Source organism: Protomyctophum parallelum (assembly GCF_964188405.1).
Source record: "Protomyctophum parallelum genome assembly, chromosome: 14".
Lineage (NCBI taxonomy): Eukaryota > Metazoa > Chordata > Actinopteri > Myctophiformes > Myctophidae > Protomyctophum > Protomyctophum parallelum.
Window position 1 is genome coordinate 23,902,933 of NC_139709.1, and position 20,598 is coordinate 23,923,530.

The 20,598-nt window shown below is 41.9% G+C and overlaps 1 protein-coding gene across 1 annotated transcript; it reads right to left on the reverse strand.

Annotated features, from left to right (window-relative positions):
* Positions 1 to 190: 190 nt before the first annotated feature.
* Positions 191 to 19,187, reverse strand: LOC310871194 (uncharacterized protein). The gene is made up of 11 exons (XM_083782683.1): positions 19,080 to 19,187; positions 16,287 to 16,344; positions 14,650 to 14,811; positions 12,599 to 12,796; positions 10,447 to 10,605; positions 9,970 to 10,050; positions 8,392 to 8,539; positions 7,863 to 7,907; positions 7,146 to 7,601; positions 5,061 to 6,544; positions 191 to 4,651 (listed from the first exon to the last, which is right to left on the reverse strand). Exons 1-11 carry the CDS (start codon positions 19,145 to 19,147, stop codon positions 4,604 to 4,606), a joined length of 2,907 nt encoding a protein of 968 aa, XP_083638809.1. The 5' UTR covers positions 19,148 to 19,187; the 3' UTR covers positions 191 to 4,603.
* Between the last annotated feature and the right edge of the window lie 1,411 nt (positions 19,188 to 20,598).

A 20,598-nucleotide genomic window follows, 5' to 3' on the forward strand; every position in this document is an offset into this window, starting at 1 on the left:
CCAGGAACCCCCTCAAGGACCCGTGGGTCCTCGGGTTCGTGGACAATTATGTTGTTTTTCTATGGAATGCTTTAGTCCTGTGTTGTTATTATAATGGCTGTTTCCTGACTATCATTATTCATAACCCATAACATATGTCTTCTTTCTGTGGGAGACTGTTATAGACCTAAATAAAGACAAAACACATACGTATGGTTAAATTATATATGTTTGATACTTTTATTTCTTTACTGTTCCAACACAGAATGTCACATTTAGACAACAACACATACAGCATCACACATTTATATTATATTATATTATCATTATTAGTTAATATTATTGTATTTATTACACCCAACCAATGCAACCATGACTCTTTACCATGGTAACCATGGCAAAGAAGTTATTAGTATAATTACAGTCAACTGTGAGATTACCATGGCAACACAGTTATAATGATGTTATTTTCTATTATTATTATTATTATTTATTAGACCGTGGCTTTTAAAGTGCATATATCTGAATCAAGTACCTTGAATTCTTTGTCTGGATAATAGAAAACACCCACTGACAAAAATGACAAGCTTTTATTTGATCTCTCTCATGTAAAATACCTTCATTAATCTTACTACACAGTTACCTTGAACTAGTTTAATTTGTTTCCTGATTATGTCTTGATCATATACTGTAGTTAAAGTGGATATTATCCTCTTGAATCTCTGATCCACCAGTAAAAATGTACTGAAGCCAGTAAAATTATCGATGATTCCAATTAAATACTTTAATGACTAGCCCTATATACACTTAGTCGTACAACGAATAGTGAAAATAGTTCACTTGTTAGCTCAGAGGTTTTTAGATTAATTGAAATCTTTGGATTTATTTTTAAACTGTTCACCTTTATTGACATGCCCAGAATAGGGGCACTAGTTTGAAAAACTTGAATATGAAGAGAAAAAAAAAGAAACATGGACATTGTGGACATGTTTGCTATGCTACAGTAACATTTGTCTATGTACACTATACAGTGAGAACTGAACTGGAAGCCAATGAGAGCACTACAAAAAACCCAGAAAAAACATGGTCTATCAAACAAGTGTTTTAAATCTTGTATTTACAAATATTTCTCTTATTTTCTAAATGTAGAGAAAATTTCTTCCAATTCCAAACACCATTCTCTTGTCAACATCACTGGAATTAAGTGCCATGACCCCACATACTGTGACACTTTATATTTGAATAATATTCTAATTCAAATGTTTGAATCCAAGAGTAAAACACATGTTAAGATGGGAGTTTCTGCAGAAACAGAGAATTGGTGTGATTGAGGACACATGGATTATGAATATACGGTAGTCTTGAGACTGGCCTCATTTCACTTCACATTCATTAAACTCACAACTAGAGTAAAAACAGAAAACTGAAAAATTTGCAAATGACAAAAACCATATTCTCAATAATTAGATGTGACTATCTTCTCATGCTGGAAGTATCACGTCTATTTCATCAACAGAAGTGAAGTGAATTCAAACTAGTCCCAGGAAAACAGCATCAAGTGTTTTGGCTCTATTAATACCGCTGATCAGTTACAGCTTAACACTATTCTATTATTGCATGTTGTTTCAACCACAAAGAATTTTTACATAGGAACATGAAAAAAAAAAAAAAAAATGACAGACCCATTTACAGTAGCACAATTACCCAATCCGGCCATTTGGTTCAATTTCAACAACAAATCACCTCTTGATCAAAAATTGCAAGACAGACTGCAGGAAACCCAGTAAACTGCCAAACTCTCTTAGGCAGTATGCAAGTAAACAGAGAGGATAGAAGGGGTGCTATCCTGGATCAATAATCTTAATCTTGAATGTCAAGAAAAAAAAGTCAGAAAAATTAAGAAAAACATATTTTAATCATTTTAGAAAAACTACCAAGTGCACCATTTTTACCTAATATTGCTGTTTCATTATGCCATTAGTCATTAGTTAGGTCAGGATGCATTATGTCATTAGTTTAGGTTTTACAGTATGTGTTCTGACTAACAATTTGGTATACAGTTGTGTGTTCATACTATTTATTAACAGTACACGTATGCCATAATTAAGTCGGCTTCTGTATGAAGAAAATTCCATGGGCACTAAGCCGCACTATTAAAAATGACTTTCACACTTCCCTTGCATTTTCTCTGCATACAATGAATGAGTGGAAAAACTCTTGATTCTGGCAAGGAAAGACACGCTATGGAGGGGGGAAGTAAACAGCAGAGAGGAACCTACATTAAGGTCTATATGATGTCTGTTTGAAATCAAAGGGCATCACAGTTTAGGACAAAAGTTATACTGGGCGAGAGAAGACCAGGTTCCTCCAAGATATATTGGAAGCCAGCCAGACCCGTCATTGGTTTTTAGTGGCCAGGGTGGTCTGTGTGCTTTCTAGAGACTGAGTCCATGACAGCATCTACACAGGAATCTTGGGACTGAAGCTGAACATGATGTGATGTGCCTAAATGGGTGCATTCAGGCAGAATCAGATACAGTATGTAAGCATTTGATCATTCATACTTCAGCATTAGTTTGCTCAAATGTATGTCGCCACAGGCGATGACTTCAGTGAAACTTGGGTGCATTTGCAGCACCAGCATTACATTTGAAGTGTTGTTTCTTTTTACCACTTTCTGATTCCATACAATCCACAATCCACAAATTAAATGTTCACAGTGTTTTCATGCAACCTTAGCAAAGTTGTCAATGAGGTAGGCATGAACAGAGCAAATACATTGTTACCTGTGTAAATGTAGCCAGTCATCTTCTATGTGTATTTATCTGTCTCTATAGGCTATAGCATTTGCATGGGCACAACAATATCCCATGATACATTCTCATGTTTAGTCGAAGTTGTAAACAGAGGAAATATGGTTGCATGGTATACTTTCCAGGCAGTACAAGAACACAGATTAGTTGTATGGAATATTTTAATGTGCATTGTTTCTTTTCACCAGGCAGTAATGTTTCTGTTTTCTACACTCTGAATAGAAAAAAAGAAACAATGAGATAAAACAAGATGTATTGTACACAACTGAACAGATACCGGATGTGTAGAAAAATTACATTTGTCTACAACAACACATTTTAGTTCATTTTTCAATACATCTGTTTATGAATAGTTATAGTATGTGCATTCAATGTTTTTTTTCCCAACAGATCTTTTTTTAAGAGTGTACAGGTGATGAAATATGTTTCACTTCATGCAGTTTGATCTACAGCCGATCTGTTAACCAAGTTTCATACACATCATTCATCGCCTAATCCAGAGCCCAAGAAATGCAGAGTTTGCGTCATTTCGCAGTTCAGCGGGAGCTGAGATTAGGAGCCCTATTTTTGCCGGTGCCTTACCCCTTATCCCTAAACTTTTTTGCCTTTATTGTATTTTGAAAAACATTCAACACTCAGCAACAACTTCAAATAGGCGATCTATATTGACACGTTTTGTGAGCTTGTAGAAAAAATGTTTTTCAAAATGGCAAAGAAGTTTAGGGCACTGGCGAGAATAGAGCCATAGGACTCCATAGCCCGGCCTGCTTCAAGCGGATCAGGAGATCGCATCAACCTCTCCAGATAACATATGGAGCTTGTTGTGTATTTATTTTACAGCCACGTTTCCTGGTACTAGAAAAGGTCACAGGAACAAGGCGGCCATGGTTCCACCTGGCTCACCATACGGCTCTAACCTATACTTATAACTACTATTTACCTAAAGAAGCACTAATCCACAATAGACTCTTTTTAGATTAAATTAATGTATATACATGCTTTCTCAGAGACCGCTAGACTGGCTTCCAACCCCAAGTTGACAAAAAAAAAGGGAAATCATTTTCCATTTGGACTGAGTGGTCCTACTGAAAGTTAATCCTTTAAAAAAGAAAAGTTGAAATGAAAATAAGGATGATTCCCAAGAAATGAAGTTGCGTTGACGGCACTCATAAATAAATATTAAAATAAATTAATATACATAAATATATTTTATAGTTGACTCACAGGCTCCACCTAGGGTAGGCTACAGTCGCTGGGTAAATGGCTTATTCTAAAAACCATTTTCTGGGAATGTTGTTCACTGTTCTTTCCAGCAGAGAGCGCTGTTGCTCAACACCCTTCCCCGGCCTAAGGTCTCTAGGCTATTCAGGCCTAAGCAGCAAAAGTGTGACATTTTGCTGACGGCGATGACACCAGAGATATTTTTGGACCAAACAAGCTCTCTGGTTCTGTTCACCTCTGGCTCCATGTCAGCTCGGGAGTTGTTTAAATACACCAGGAAGTTCATTGACCTTGCTGTCTGACTTACTGTTCATCTAACCGTCCAATAATAGACCCTAAAACATTTGGATTAACCACAAACAACCAAATAAATAACTTACTGCCTCATTTCTCCTGTCCTTGCTCTTCCCCCCCACGTCATTGTCCTTCAATATGCGTCCTCCTCACCGTTTTTCTCCCACCCTCTCTTGTGTTTCTCTTTTTGCCCCTGCTGTCACAGGAGCCCCAGGAGAATGTTATCAGTTGTCACATTAACCCCAGGTGGGTGTTGGTCGATGTAGTGACGTCACCACCAGGCCACAGTTCAGAGTTCACTTCAGGTCAAGGCCCTGAGTTTTGGACTGAGCCTGGTCCTTGGCCTGCACAGACAGAACAACCCAGGTAAGAGACAGAGACCTTCAACTCTATAAATATATCATCCATCATTTAATGAAATAATCAATTCATAATTGACTATACACACTATAAATCTGATATTACAAATCTTGAACAAATAGATACAGATATTACATAATACATATATAATATATATATATAAGACAGATATATACAAATATTGAAATGAGTTTGTATATTGGCTATTTTTGCAAGACACCTTTGTATGACAAAGTATAAAATAACACTAATATATTTTATGAAACAGCTTCTCGATTATTTCATTAATTGAAAGAGTAATCTATAGATAGAACAATTGCTAAGAACATAAACGATAGTTGCAGCCCTAATTGGTGCGATGCATCAATGCATGTACAAGCGAGTGTAACTTACCATGAGCGAGGGCCGCGGGGGTCGGACAGGTCTGACGGGTCGTACCGGCTCTGCTACAGGTTTCACCTGCTTGCGGGCCAGGGGCTCCAGATCGTCCGCCACGTCCTGACAGCCAACATAGCCTCCGGTCCCGAATATAGATCCCAGATCGCCGTCCAGCAAGCTGTTGGTGGCGGCCATGCTGAACGATGCCGGGTTCTGGTTGGCGGCTGTGTTGCGCGTGGCCAGGTCGTCACCTGCAGCCGCGTAGAGAGGCTCAGCGGGGTTGTTGGTGGCGTCAGTGTTGCCAATAGTTGTGTTGCTAAGCTCTAAGCCCAGCAGGTCCAGGGTGGCAGGACTGTTAGAGACCACTGATGATGCAATGCTGGTTGAGCTGTTGTTGGCTGAATTGGTGGAGCTGTCGGAGGAGTTGATGGTGGCGTTAACGTCCAGCTCTTCCTCCGCTACACAATCGTTATTGTTAGCTTCAGCGTCCTTACTAAAAAGATCTAGCACTTCCTGGTTGTCGTGGCTACCTGGATCCAGCACCTCCTGGTTTTCATTGCTACAGAAATCCAGTAATTCCTGGTTGTCACGGTTACAGGGTTCCAGCACTTCCTGGTTGCCATAGCTACAGGGCTCCGGTAGTACCTGGTTGTCTTGTGATTCTAATAGCTCCTGGTTGCCGTATTCGCAGGGTTCCAGCACTTCCTGGTTGCCCTGGTTGCAAAAGTCCAGGACTTCCTGATTTTCAGAGCTAAATACATTCAGAACCTCGTAAGTGACATTACTCCAGGGTTCCACCACTTCCTGATTTCCATTGTTACGTCCGTCGTTGTCAGGGCTACCGGATTCCAGCACTTCCTGGTTGTCATCTGTACACGGTTCCAGTACTTCCATGTTGTCATAGTGACTTGTTTGCATCAGTTCTTGGTTGTCATAGTTACAAGCTTCCAGCTCTTGCTGGTTGTCCGTGCTACAGTTGTCTACAACTTCCTGGTTTTCTCCTTCGGGAGTGAGCTTGAAGCCATAAGGGTCAAAGGCGTCTTGACCCACTGCCTCAGAGGTCCTGAGCTCAAACCCATATGGGTCAAAGCTGAGCTGATTGGGCTGAGCAGAGGAAGGCTCGGGGTCAAAGGTCAGATCTGGCTCATTTAGCTCTGGGCTAGATACTGCCTCATCAGAGTCTAAGAGGTCGTGAATGGAATGTTCTGGGCTCAACTTGAACCCATATGGATCAAATGATGGTTCATAGCTCAATTCATAACTCGGCTCTCTGCTTGGTTTAGAGCTGGACCGGCCCAGTGGGCCCTGGGTGTCCACTGAGGTATGGGGAGTCACGGAACATTCATGTTCCAGTGACTCCACCTCCTCACAGGGGAAGGCATGTTCTGTCGCACCAAGGTCAATCCAGTCTGATTCCACTGATGTGGTGGCTTGAGAAGCAGAGCTGCAAGCATGTATCTGGAGCTCAGACACATTGTGAGCTGGATCAATGACCAGACCTGGAAATAGAAGGCAATGTAAGTTCAACATTGGACATTCATTAAAGATGGAAATAAGGGAACATTTTCTTTGATTTCCAATCCTGTGGCGACAATTACGTTTTTAATTTCATTACGATTTTCAATTCACTGCATTGTGGTTTAGGGTTAGGTGGCCTGTTAGGTGGTTGTTCTGCTACTGCTGTGTATAGGCTCTGTTAACGACTGTAGTTCCCTTTTCCAGAAGGCGGCATTCCTGTTTGTTTGGCTCAGCAGATTTGAACTAAAACACACAACAGCTTCATAATGTGATCTCTAGACAGCTAGGCCTCCTGCTTGGCTAAATACCTAGGGAATTGACTTCTTACTAGTGAGGAGTCAACCAAACACTCCTTGCAGTGGCTGCATTCATCTGGAATAAACTCAAGTGTTTTTCTCTTGTATATTGCCGTTTAAATATTGCTTAATATCCCGGCTGGGATATTTCTCTGTTGAAAATGGATGGATGACACTACTTACTCATATTATTCTATCTTTCCATTTATAACTTGTATAACATGTTACTGGTATGATGGCAAAATGTAAAATATATGTTTCTAGTTTAAAAAATATGTTTAAATACCTTGTTGTTTGCTCACTGCAGTCTCTGTGACATCCCCTCCGGGCAGAGAGCCCATACTGAGCTCTTCTATGTCTGAAGGAGGTGAGAAGGCCCCCAGGTCCAGCTCATATCCATTGGGATCCGACTCCGTCGAATACTGTCCCTGCGACCTCCAGCCTCGAACTGGCCCCAGTTCCTCTGACGAACTCTGGATTGGTTTGAAACCCATCACCTCGTGGGCTGCCTCGCCTCCCGTTGCTATGGCGTCCAGGTCCTCTCGGCTGTAGCTGATCTCTATGTCGCTATCTTCATCGGGGAACTCTGACTCAAAACACTGAGTTGCTGTCGAGGCTTTGTTCTCAGTGCAGGACAGGTCTGCCTCGTCACCTTCACCTTCACCTCTGCCCGCCGCATCTCCGAACAACGTGTCTGCTGCAAACGGGTCGGTGCCTTTGAAAGGGTCGGACCCAAATGCACCTGGAAATATTTGTATATTTAGCAATGAGCTAAAATAGCTCAATTTGATATTCCTAACTACCCAGCCCATAAAGGACCATGGAAACCTTCACCTAAGAAACCCCCTGCATGAACTAAAATTGGTGGGTTTTGAGGGGTTTCAAGTTATAACAGCAGTGTGAAGAAAAACCACCCCATGGTAACAGTGCATTTTTGTAATCCTACCAAAAGTTCTAAATGAAAGATATCTAGAAAAGTGATTTGTAGTTTATCATTACTCACCAGAAGAGTCCGTCTTTGGGAATAAGTCTTCATCAAATAGGTCATCTAGAAAACCGGAGACAAAACATCATTTCGGTAATCATTGTGTGTCATTTTTTATGTTGATAGAATATATATATATTTTTTACTGTTCTTCTAAACTCTGATACAGTATATCCTGGAATGTTTAACCACAATGATGCAGCCTAATGCAGATGACAAAAGTCAGTTTAATTTATATATATATAATCCAACTTATTTAAACAACTGCCAGATCAATAAATTGACTGTAGAATGGAAAGAAAAACAAAAGGCAAACAAAACAATTTCACACACACAAAAACGTTACTGTAATTGAAAAAGGCTACTTTGTAAAGCTGAGGAACTTCATAATGTGCTAATGGGACCCTAATGGTCTCTCCCAAGTGGTATCTATAGTATTAGATTGTTTTTGTTCACTTTGACAGTGGAGGTTAGATAATGTCCATTCAGACAGTGGAGGTTAGATAATGTCCATTCAGACAGTGGAGGTTAGGTGTTAGGCGCATACGTTCAGTCTGGCAGTGGACAAAGGGGTCAGCTTGGTAGAAGTCCAGTTGGTCAGTGGGGTTGGGATTGGTGGACAACCCTTCCTTCACCTTCTTCTCCGTGTCATTTCTGATCTTCCCCTGTCCCTCCTCTCTGTCACATCTGTTTATCTGTATGTGGAAGAGGAGAAGGTAGTGCTTTCTGTGAAGTTCATGTGTATGTATACTGTATACAGACAGACAGACAGACAGACAGACAGACAGACAGACAGACAGACACACACACACACACACACACACACACACACACACACACACACACACACACACGCACACGCACACGCACACACACACAGTCACACACACACACACACACACACACACACACACACACTAAGGCTGTCCCCGAACATTCAGGGTTCGAATGTTCGCTCGTTAAGGTTGGCACTCGAATCTTAATTTATGGCCTTGAACCATTCGTTTTTTTAATTTTGATTATTATATTTTTTTATTATTATATATATATATTTTTTTACTCAGAAATATATCTCGGCGAGAATGCGATATGCATAATAAGAGTACTATGTTCATGTTGTGTTTACAATAATTTGAAACTCCTGCAGACGGCAGAAGAGACAAACACAGTAACACACACACACTCAATGCGCTTCTGAGAGTAGCCTACATACACAGGTGGAACAAATTAATGAAAGAGAGACTAACGATCAAGCTACGCTCTCGTTGCCTGCCAGGCTGCCAGCAACTCATTCAACTCATGGCTCATTTTTATGGAATGATGAGCTCGCATCAGGGAGTAGCTGACCATTTGGTTGCCCTACTCGTAGGATATTTGTGCTGCCCCCCTCCCGACGAGAGTGCTGCGAGCCTATTCCTCATGCAGTCACAGATCGGCTATTTTCGCTGTTTGCGAGGATGCACACACGGCCACTCGTGGCACGGCCCCAGCAGCGGAGCACATGTCATCAGAGCCACTAGACGCTGTGTGTGTGTGTGCGCGCGCGTGTTGGGAGAGAGAGAGAGAGGGAGGGGGAGACGCGCTGCGCTCTGATCATGTTCAAGACGGATATCTCGTGTTGTCATTATAGTGTATTAAAAGTAAAGACGGTTGTATCCACAATCAAAATGCACACCTTCCCGGTCGGCCAACCCGGTAGCAACCCTCACCAACCCCTGATGAACTTAACCATTATTTCACTGATCGTCTATGCAACGTCGCCCCGGAGGATCTATTTATGAATTGCAGCCTGGTTAAAAGCACTCGGAGAAATTAATTAATTAGAACCAATTAACCAAATGGTTCGGATGTTCGCTCGGAAATTCCTGCAAATGTTCGAGTCCTAAAAACAGGGCTAGGGTACAGCCTTAACACACACACACACACACACACACACACACACACACATTTATCAAATACATTATTTAGTTTTGAAGTAATCCGGTTCTTAGCCTTAATGGTTTTATTCCGCAAACCAGCTCTCATCCAGCCAGGGGTGCAGTGCTTAGTTTAGACAGTTTTTGGTTTAGCCAGAATCATTCATATGTTAGCAAATAGCAATATTTACTTTCAGGGCCTGGTCTACCTTTGGTGTGCTGGAACGACTGTCATCTTCCTCCTCCCTGGTCTCTGTGAGATTATTACTGAAGGACGAACCACTGGTCCTCTGGTAGGTAATAGGTATAGGTAGACAGACAGAACAGACAGAACAGACAGAACAGACAGACAGACAGACAGACAGACAGACAGACAGACAGACAGACAGACAGACAGACAGACAGACAGACAGACAGACAGACAGACAGACAGACAGACAGACAGACAGACAGAACCGTTCATTTATTTATTTGTTATTTATTTGTTCATTACTACATAGTACTATATATAGTACTATATAGTATTCTATTCATAGTGTTATATTTCATATACTACTTCTATATTATACCATATTTATACACTGAATGTGTGTGTTTGTTCCCCTTGCCACAGTAACAACTCTCCCAGGCCAACGCATTCTTTTTGTGGTTGGCTTTTTCTTAACTGACATATAAAACATACACACCATTATGTAGTCTGCATAGGCAGGCAGCGACTGGCTCCTTCCCCATGGCCTCACGGGAATTGGCTCTTCTTCAGTAGTGTCGGTTGGAGATGCCGACTCGTCCAGCTGGCTCGATGGAGTCACTGCACTTCCTGAGAGAGAGCCCAGAGTCACCTCCTCCTGTGAGGAAGAGACAGGAAGGAGGTGAGAATACAGACCAGTAGACTAAAAACACCTAGCAGTATACCTAATATAATATAATGATAATATAACTAAAATAATAAATATAACTAACTATAAAGATATAGTTTAATACAAAACAAATTGATCTCAAGTAGTCACCAAGTTCACCCACCCTACACACACACACACACACACACACACACACACACACAGTCACACACACACACACACACACACACACACACACAGTCACACACACACACACACGCAAGCCACACACGTGCATCTTTAAGCAGCAATGTCACAGGAACAGATATATTATTCTAACAACACACAATTGTGGAAACAGCTGGAATGCAAATGCAACAATGGGATTACAAAAATAAGTCACAGCTCAGCCCCAAGAGGGGGCCAGGATACTGGAACCCTGCCTTCTGATATGGACCAGAGCTTTATTGATCTGAGGGGAAATGCGCCCTTTGCATTAATGATCCTAATTAATTCTATCTGCTGACCTGGCATCTGGAACACAGATGTTACCCAGCCAGGTCCCATATCTACCGGATGATAACACTATGAATTGTATTTGTATGTGATCAACAACGTGGATAATTGGTATTATACTTTAATAAATATAACTCATAACCGCAACCACGTGGTGTCTGCTGTCTGCTGTCTGCCCTGCAAAAGACAATTTATATTGTAAGCACTTTACCAAATTGCAGCCACACAGAAACCGGGACATAATGTTCAGCTCTGAATGCTTCAACTAAAAAAATTGGTTTGAATTTACCTCATGTCTATAAGCCCAGTTATGCAATACAACCTTACTTCAAAAATGAGCAATAACTATTGGTTAAATTGAAAACGCCTCTTTTTCCCGGGGGAACATGCCCAGGGGGGCGGGCCGGTTCCGGCGTACCGCTCCACGGTTGAGAAATGACAGAGTTACTGTGTGGGTGTCCCTCTACTGTACTGTACTGTACTGTACTGTACTGTACTGTACTGTACTGTACTGTACTGTACTGTACTGTACTGTACTGTACTGTACTGTACTGTACTGTACTGTACTGTACTGTACTGTACTGGCACAACCGAAGATCTTCAAATATACAGTTAATATGTGCGTGTGTGTTGTGTGTGTGTTAGGTTGCGCACAGGTGATGAAAAACAACCATTTACAATTTACAATTTAGGCATTTAGCAGACGCTCTTAATCCAGAGCGACTTACAATAATCAGGAACAAAAGCATGGGAATACATCACAAAAGCATTTATCATAAAACATGCGTAAGCTAAGAAAGTAACAGTGGAATATCTATATTATGAGACTATACATATAAGCTATATATATATACTACTATGCTATACAGTACATATGTACTATGGCGTGCTATGACTATATACAATACAATTATAGTGCCGTCTACATAACATGCTATAAGTCTGTATCAGATGCTATCTACGTCTACAGAAATGCTATCTAAGGGGGTAGGGTAAGTGCTATGGGCCATGATGGAGTCTAAAAAGGTGGGTTTTCAGACTACGGCGGAAGATTGGGAGTGATGCTGCAGTTCTGACTGCAATGGGAAGTGCATTCCACAGTTTTGGAGCCAGAAGGGAGAAGAGTTTGGGACGTGTGGAGCGTTGTCCCGGCGTTTTTAGTGAGGGTACTTCCAGCTTCCCTGCGTTGGCTGTTTTCGTGCTCAGACCCACCCAGGCACCCACCCAGCCATCCAGCCACCCACACACATAGCTCCGTAAGGGAGTGGTTGCACCACTCAAAAGGTCCTTATGCACACCTACGGAGGACAGGTGCGTCGGCTAATTGGAACTGGAGAAGTAGAAAGTCCCGCACACTGTCTTCACTTACAGCATTTTAATTAATAAAATGCTGTACAGTATACGGTTTTTCTTCTTCTCCAGGTTTAGTACTACTGCAATTGATTTTGATAACGAAGATAATGTTACAGCATTCTTGTCTGTTTACCTCTAGGATCTCCTCATACGACTGTTTGATGGAGTCTTGCAGAGGGATGTCCCTCTCTCCAGCCTCCTCCACTCGCCTCCTTTGCCTTTTCGTCTCCTCCCTCAGCTTTTTGAGCCTCCACCGGGCCCTGGCTAGCTCCCGCTCGTACTCTTCCACCTGGCCTTCCTTCTTCACCTCCTCTGTCTGCAGAGACAAGATCTGGATGGGGTGTTGAGGGGGAAGGATGATGATGTGTACAGCAACACTATCTCAATCAGTATAGCTATTATGTAAAATGAAATGTTACTACAAACAAAGCGAGCACTGAAACATACAACTATAGTACAGCAAGGAAAGTACAGTAAATCATAAGGTCAGGCTAGACACGACTACTGCCTGACCAATCGCAGTGTCAGTTTTATTATTACCATAAAAACCCCACAAGAAGTGTCATTTCACATCACTCTATAATATAGAAATGATGCATTGCATATTATACCAAGATATACATCAATGTTATATGATATCATAGAAAGCATGCATTTCTATAATAAAACAAAGTCAAGTTACACAGTCAAATTCTGTGCAAAATGAGTGTAACATGTAGCCAAATGGTTCCGTTCAATTAAAAGATTATACAGTTGTGTCAGTACCAGAATGGAGTGTCTCCTTGCATGTTGGTAGGCATTCACTCAACTCACGATACAATGAGATTTTTTTATTTATTTAATTTCCAGTAAAATCCAGTATTTTCTTTCTTATCCTCTTTTCAATATAGCAAATGACTGAAAACAAATGTTTTCATCAATTCTCTTACAAAGATCCTGTATTTTCGACTCTTTTTTTTACACACCCTCTGCTGTTTGCATCATGTTTAAGGGCGATTTAAATTGAAACCAGTTTGAATAGTTTTGAATCAATTTACGATATATGGTTAGTTGAATGCCTACCTGTTGGCTCTCCTTAGAGCACAGCTGATATATGGTTAGTTGAATGCCTACCTGTTGGCTCTCCTTAGAGCACAGCTGATATATGGTTAGTTGAATGCCTACCTGTTGGCTCTCCTTAGAGCACAGCTGATATATGGTTTGTTAAATGCCTACCTGTTGGCTCTCCTTAGAGCACAGCTGATATATGGTTAGTTAAATGCCTACCTGTTGGCTCTCCTTAGAGCACAGCTGATATATGGTTAGTTGAATGCCTACCTGTTGGCTCTCCTTAGAGCACAGCTGATATATGGTTTGTTAAATGCCTACCTGTTGGCTCTCCTTAGAGCACAGCTGATATATGGTTAGTTGAATGCCTACCTGTTGGCTCTCCTTAGAGCACAGCTGATATATGGTTAGTTGAATGCCTACCTGTTGACTCTCCTTAGAGCACAGCTGATATATGGTTAGTTGAATGCCTACCTGTTGGCTCTCCTTAGAGCACAGCTGATATATGGTTAGTTGAATGCCTACCTGTTGGCTCTCCTTAGAGCACAGCTGATATATGGTTAGTTGAATGCCTACCTGTTGGCTCTCCTTAGAGCACAGCTGATATATGGTTTGTTAAATGCCTACCTGTTGACTCTCCTTAGAGCACAGCTGATATATGGTTAGTTGAATGCCTACCTGTTGGCTCTCCTTAGAGCACAGCTGATATATGGTTAGTTGAATGCCTACCTGTTGGCTCTCCTTAGAGCACAGCTGATATATGGTTAGTTAAATGCCTACCTGTTGGCTCTCCTTAGAGCACAGCTGATATATGGTTAGTTGAATGCCTACCTGTTGGCTCTCCTTAGAGCACAGCTGATATATGGTTAGTTGAATGCCTACCTGTTGGCTCTCCTTAGAGCACAGCTGATATATGGTTAGTTGAATGCCTACCTGTTGGCTCTCCTTAGAGCACAGCTGATATATGGTTAGTTGAATGCCTACCTGTTGGCTCTCCTTAGAGCACAGCTGATATATGGTTAGTTGAATGCCTACCTGTTGGCTCTCCTTAGAGCACAGCTGATATATGGTTAGTTGAATGCCTACCTGTTGGCTCTCCTTAGAGCACAGCTGATATATGGTTAGTTGAATGCCTACCTGTTGGCTCTCCTCAGAGCACAGCTGTCTAGTGTTCTTGAGCTCCTCCTGTAACTTCGTCCTGTGTGCATCTAGTTTTTCAAGCGTTTCCTGCAGCTCTTTGCGGTCGGTCTGCTGCTCCTGTAGCTCCAAGTGTTCCACCGACACTGCATTCTCCAACTCCTATAGAAACACACGAGCACACAACACGCCCGCATGCATGCACACACATTCACAGTGAAAGCCGGGATTAATTTAACTCCGATAGAGCAGGGTTTCTCAAAGTGGGTACCGTGGCACCCTCGGCGCTGTGACACAAGTCCAGGGTCAGAATAATACTTTGATAATATTTGGAATTGATCAACTTCACTTCAGTTTAATGACCTAGACACTCGACTTGTAACGGACCCGAGTTGCACTGAACTTGAGTTATTTTTCCATCTACAGTACAACAACTTTCTTCACCGAAAATAGCAGATCTATACACGTGAGGTTGTAGATCAGCTATTGTTGGTGAACGTTCCCCCTTAATAGGGACCCTGTTGTTCAAGTTGCTAAACGTCAAGTATAAAGTAATTTTCAGTCTATCCTATAATGGAAACTGATAGTTTTTCTCTGTGACATATTGTATCTTAGCGGGAAAGATGTGCATACAGTATTTACGTACCGAAATATGACATAAGTCTCTAAACAATTACACCTTAACCTTTAACCTTACACCTGTTAAAGCATTGTGTGATTTAACATAACAACTTTGGACTGAAACAGGAAAGCATGCACAATTGCACATACATGCCGATACCAACAACAGACAGACAAACAAACCTACATACGCACACCTGAGCAATCCATCAATGTTAAAATAGAAATGATGCGGAATGAGTCACCCACTGCCGGCTGAGCCCGATGAGAGGAGGGATGTGACAGATGGTGTGTGTGTGTGTGTGTGTGTGTGCGTGCGTGCGTGAGTGCGCGTGTGTGCCTATGTGTATGCCTGTGTGTGGCTTTTGTACACTCTAATGATGATGATGATGATGCTAAATATACACTACTGTGAAGTATACAATTCCCAGTTATATTATATCAGACAGTCTGTCATTATGATGTCTGAAGTTCTATTCTAATGCAGAAACATTGGAGGGATGGTAAAAAAGAAGCATTTAAAATGTGTGTCAACTGTAGCCTCATTGAATACTATAAGTTTCCTTTTCAAGTTGTAATCTGACTTAAATTGACACTCTATACTTTGTAAAAACAGACCCGAGTTGCGTTTTACGCGACTTGGTGTGCTCTCTTTTTATGTGCACCAAATCATTTCGACAAAAATACCCGATCCACAGCTTGTAGATCTGCTATTTTTGGCAATAGGGATGCTACTTGACACCCACATACAGAGCTTTATGTTGACCTGTGCTTTATGTTTATCTGTGGCAAGAATGGGAAATACTCACGCACGCACGCACGCACGCATGTAGACACACGCACACAGACACACAGACACACAGACACACACACACACACACACACACACACACACACACACACACACACAAATATAATACACATTAACACAGACATAATAATAATAACAACACAGCATGCACATGCCCCAAACACACACAACACACCAGTGCTAGGTGCTGCGGCCGTGGTCTTACTCTGATCTCCGTCGCCTTGGCGACGACCGGCTCGTCCGTCTCCACAACGCCCGTGTCCCTGGGAGACGACCAGCACAGGAGACAGGACCGTTTGAGCATGGAGGAGAGGGAGCACTCATGCATCCATCCCGCCTTCCCCGTCCCCGTCCCTCCATCCCCTGCCACCTCTGTCTGCTCCTGCTGCTGCATGGCTGCTTCTTCCTCCATGTCCCCCTCTCTACTCTCCTTTTATTCTCTCTTTGGCTCTCCGTTTCTCTGTCTCTCTCTCTATCTTGACGCCGCAGAGGAGGAGCTGTGTGTGTGTGTGTGTGTGTGTGTGTGTGTGTGTGTGTGTGTGTGTGTGTGTGTGTGTGTGTGTGTGTGTGCGGTACATGAGTGTCCTGTGTGTGTGTGATGGAACTGGAATGAACCATGAGGAGATGTGTTTTTGTGTGCCAACGGCCAAGAGCTGGAATGAACCATGACGATTATGTGAAAAGAATGGGCAGAGGGAGTGGGCCGGGGGGGGGGGGACCTAACCAATCCATAAGGCTACATGAGTGCTTCCCTCCTTTCATTCCTTTTCTTCCCTCCCCCTTTCATCTTTCTACTGCCCTGCCCCCTACCTTTCCCTAGCACCCCCCCCCCCCCCCCCGCCCCCCCCACGTTAATGGACTCCATCCCCCTCCCTCTATATACTACTGTATACTCATTGCAGTATACAGTAGTAGCCTATATCAGTCATGGTTGATGTGAGTCTGCTCGCGCGCATGCACGCACGCACGCACGCACGCACGCACGCACGCACGCACACACACACACACACACACACACACACACACACACACACACACACACACACACTCTCTCTCTCTCTCTCTCTCTCTCCCTCACATGTAGGGTGAGAGTGCATGCCAACTGAGCCATTCATAAAATTCCCAGAGCAGAACACAACCATGATTTACACTACTACAAGCAAACCAGAGGCAGATCAATCGATAATCACCTATCATCATTTAATTTAGCCATTGTTATGAATTATGGCCATTCATAGCAGAGAACAAAACCGTTGCATAACAGTAGCTATAGTGGCTATATGGTCCTTACATTACACCTAGTTACCTACTACAGTATCCTACCTCAATTACAAACTCATACTTCAAATACCAGATTCCATTTAGGCCTAATCTGCATAAAATAGATGAGGATCTAACTTTCTAAAGTTAGCAATAATGTGTACATCCATACAGTACTTAATATATCCATTCATTGGTAGGCCATACAGAAAGAATCACACAGCAATACATATTAATGACCTTAGAGAGTCTAAGGTCTAAAGGTTGGGGTTTATATTTATATAAAGGCTTAGACCTTTATATAAAGAAAGATCACACTTACAATAGCCTAATGATGTTAGACCTGATAAGACATGATAAGATTTGCCAGGGTTAAATGACAGGCTAGCACTAAATTAATTATGAAATGTGCAGTCATTAAATAGATTGTGGAATGTGGATTTAGAGAGCTTGAGACAGCAGTTGTGCAGTGAGTCTGCAAATAAGTTGGCATGATATCAGCTAAATGATTTGACAATATAGGTTGGCTACAATTAGAAACTATTCATTATTATTAGATTATTATAGACATAACATTTTATAATTATAATAAGTGTTTATTTTCAGCGAGTGGTGCAGTCGCACAGCAAACTATAAACTAAGCTTAGGAGACTCAAAGGCTTCTGTAATAAGCCTAAAGAAACATCATGTGGGCTCTAACCACATTTCCAAAAGTTTATAGGCCTACCTTAATTATTAACAGGCCTATAGTTTTAGGTATAGGCCTACAAACCCATAAACTAAGACTTAAACATTGATGTCTAAAGATTAGGCCTACTGAGTTATTGTTGCAGCAGTCTTTCTGCAGAAGACTTGACCTGGTAGTGAAAGAACTGACTTGGCAGTGATGGAGAAAAAGATGAATATCATGTTTGCTGAGGCCTTGTGGGACCTGAGAGATTGTAGGTTAATTATTCAAAAGAGATTTCTGACTACATTATATTCCATTGGGGTTGCAATTGGCATGTTAGATCGCAAACAATTATATTCATACATAGCAATATATTCACTAATCTGAACCTTGAGTGAGTCAATCATCCTGTTAGGAATATCCCACTTTCTCTACATCCCCCCTCCATTAAATGTGTGACGTCAAGCAGCAATAATCACTGTTAGCTATATCATCAGGCCTGGGGGACTTCTTCTCAGTTGATTGCAGCTATGGTAGGACAGCTGTGACAGTTCCGGTAGCCTACATCTGCAATAACGCCAATCGATATCTCTTATTATCTATTATCTGAAGGAAACGAGAGCCTGGCCCTTCACAAATCACACATCCCATCCATTCACAACAATACCATTACTACGTTTGGGGGTTCAGAGATGTAGAGATTATTTTAAAAGGGGAATAAAATGATTAAGGCTCATCATCATGAGAACATGTAATTTCATTACAGTAAATATATAGGCTAACAACACAAAACTGCAGCCTTTCACATGTGTAACCCAAAATTCTGCATTGTTTTAATCTAGCCCAAACATTTAGATTCTCGTAGAGGTTTTTTTTCGATTCAAACCTCTACGAGAATCTAAATGTTTGGGCTAGTTTTAATCCAGTTTAATCCTTCGTCTAAAATAGGATGCATTTTCTTTCCTACCCCCCGACTCACTGTCTTGTAAGAACCAATAAATCGATAAATGATCAATAAATGGGACTAAACAATGAATCCATGATCCTGATCGTGCATGCTTTACAGACCCCTCTTCTCCATGGTGGGCTCCTCGCGCTCTCGGCGTCCTCAGACAGTCCAGAATAAAACGCATCATTACTGCAGTGCTCGCGCGCTGATCATCATCCTCCAACCGGCCCGTCTCGTATACTTGCAGCTGGTACCGATCAGGCAGTTAACTGCAGATCAGTGGATCATATACTAGCTGGGTTCGGTTCGGGTAGGCTAGGCTACTATATATAAACACGGGAGACGGGAGAAATCTACCTCCTTCTCGGGGTATTCAGTTCTCAAACGTTCTGGCGCTCAGCGCTGCTGCTCTGCAGCATCCTCGTGCCGTTTTGTTGTCACGTGAGCGTTTAACGGTTGGCACAAGAGGGAGCTGAGGTGGGATGGATGGATATGGAGTGTTGATTTTTACAGCAAATTGATTGATTTGATTTAGTTTTAGTCACATTTTAGTTGTCTGAAATGTTTTAGTTTGTCTATTTTTCTTCCATTGAATCTGTCATGGATTCATGGTTAAAATCCATCCATATCTTCAGCCGATTATCCGTAGTCGGGTCAAGGGGGCAACAGCTCCACCAGAGAGCTCCAGACGTCCCTCTCTAGAGCAACAGCAACTTCCTCCTGGGGATCCTTCCCGAGGCAGGGCCAGTTATCTGCCCCGAGGTCTCCCCCCAGTGGGACGTGCATCGAGGACCTCCCTATAGTGAAACACTGGAGAGGCATCCTAACCAGATGCCCTGAACCACCTAAACTGGCTCCTTTCCAAGCAAAGAAGCAGCGACTCTACTCCGAGGCTCTCTCGCTGGTTAAAATTGAGTTTGAAATTGGTTCGTATATAGGAAGGGGCAGTGTTGTACCCGAAAGTGTTCAAAGAACGATCGTTCACGAACGCGTTTATATTTTGGGTGAACGTGAACTGAACCGAAACACTGATGATGTTGTTTAATTAAACATAATGTGCCACGAAAATAGCTTCCAATAGCTTGTTCTTTTTGCGTTGAGGAGGTATGTGTCCATCCTTGAACGGCCAACAAAATACATCACAAAAAATAACTATAATAGTTCATTTTTTGGAACCATGAACTTTAGTTAAAAAATTTGAATGATGAACTGAGTTCATGAAAAAAAAGAACTTTCCCAACACTGGGAAGGGGGCGTGACAGCTAAAATTAATATCAAAATCAAATACCGAATCAAGCAAGTTAAAAACTATCTTGGTGTTAACAAAACTAGAGTAGATATGGTCAAATTACCCCAAAACTTGATATTGTAGCCCAATAAAAAATAGCAGCCTGTGACCTATATATATTGTACAAATGACATTGTTATTTATATTTGTATTGACACTGAGGTTGCATTGTTTGTAACCCTCTGCAGGGCTGGCACTCCTCTCTAGATTGGAGGGTGCCAAGTACTGTGGAGGAGGAGGGGTGTTTGTTTTATGTTACATTTTCATTGTATTATGTTGTCTTGTCTTGCGCTCTATAAATGAAATGTGTGAAATGTAGTTGAATGTATATTCCTCTAAAAGATAGTAAT

Bases quoted from the DNA above. Each gene is read 5' to 3' on its own strand.
- LOC310871194 (XM_083782683.1), bottom strand. From the start codon at position 19,147: ATGATGCGTTTTATTCTGGACTGTCTGAGGACGCCGAGAGCGCGAGGA. The intron at 12,797-14,649 runs GTAGGCATTCAA...CACCCCATCCAG, and splicing joins GCTCTGAGGAGAGCCAACAG to ATCTTGTCTCTGCAGACAGA. The intron at 6,545-7,145 runs GTATTTAAACAT...TTCTATTTCCAG, and splicing joins TGCAGTGAGCAAACAACAAG to GTCTGGTCATTGATCCAGCT.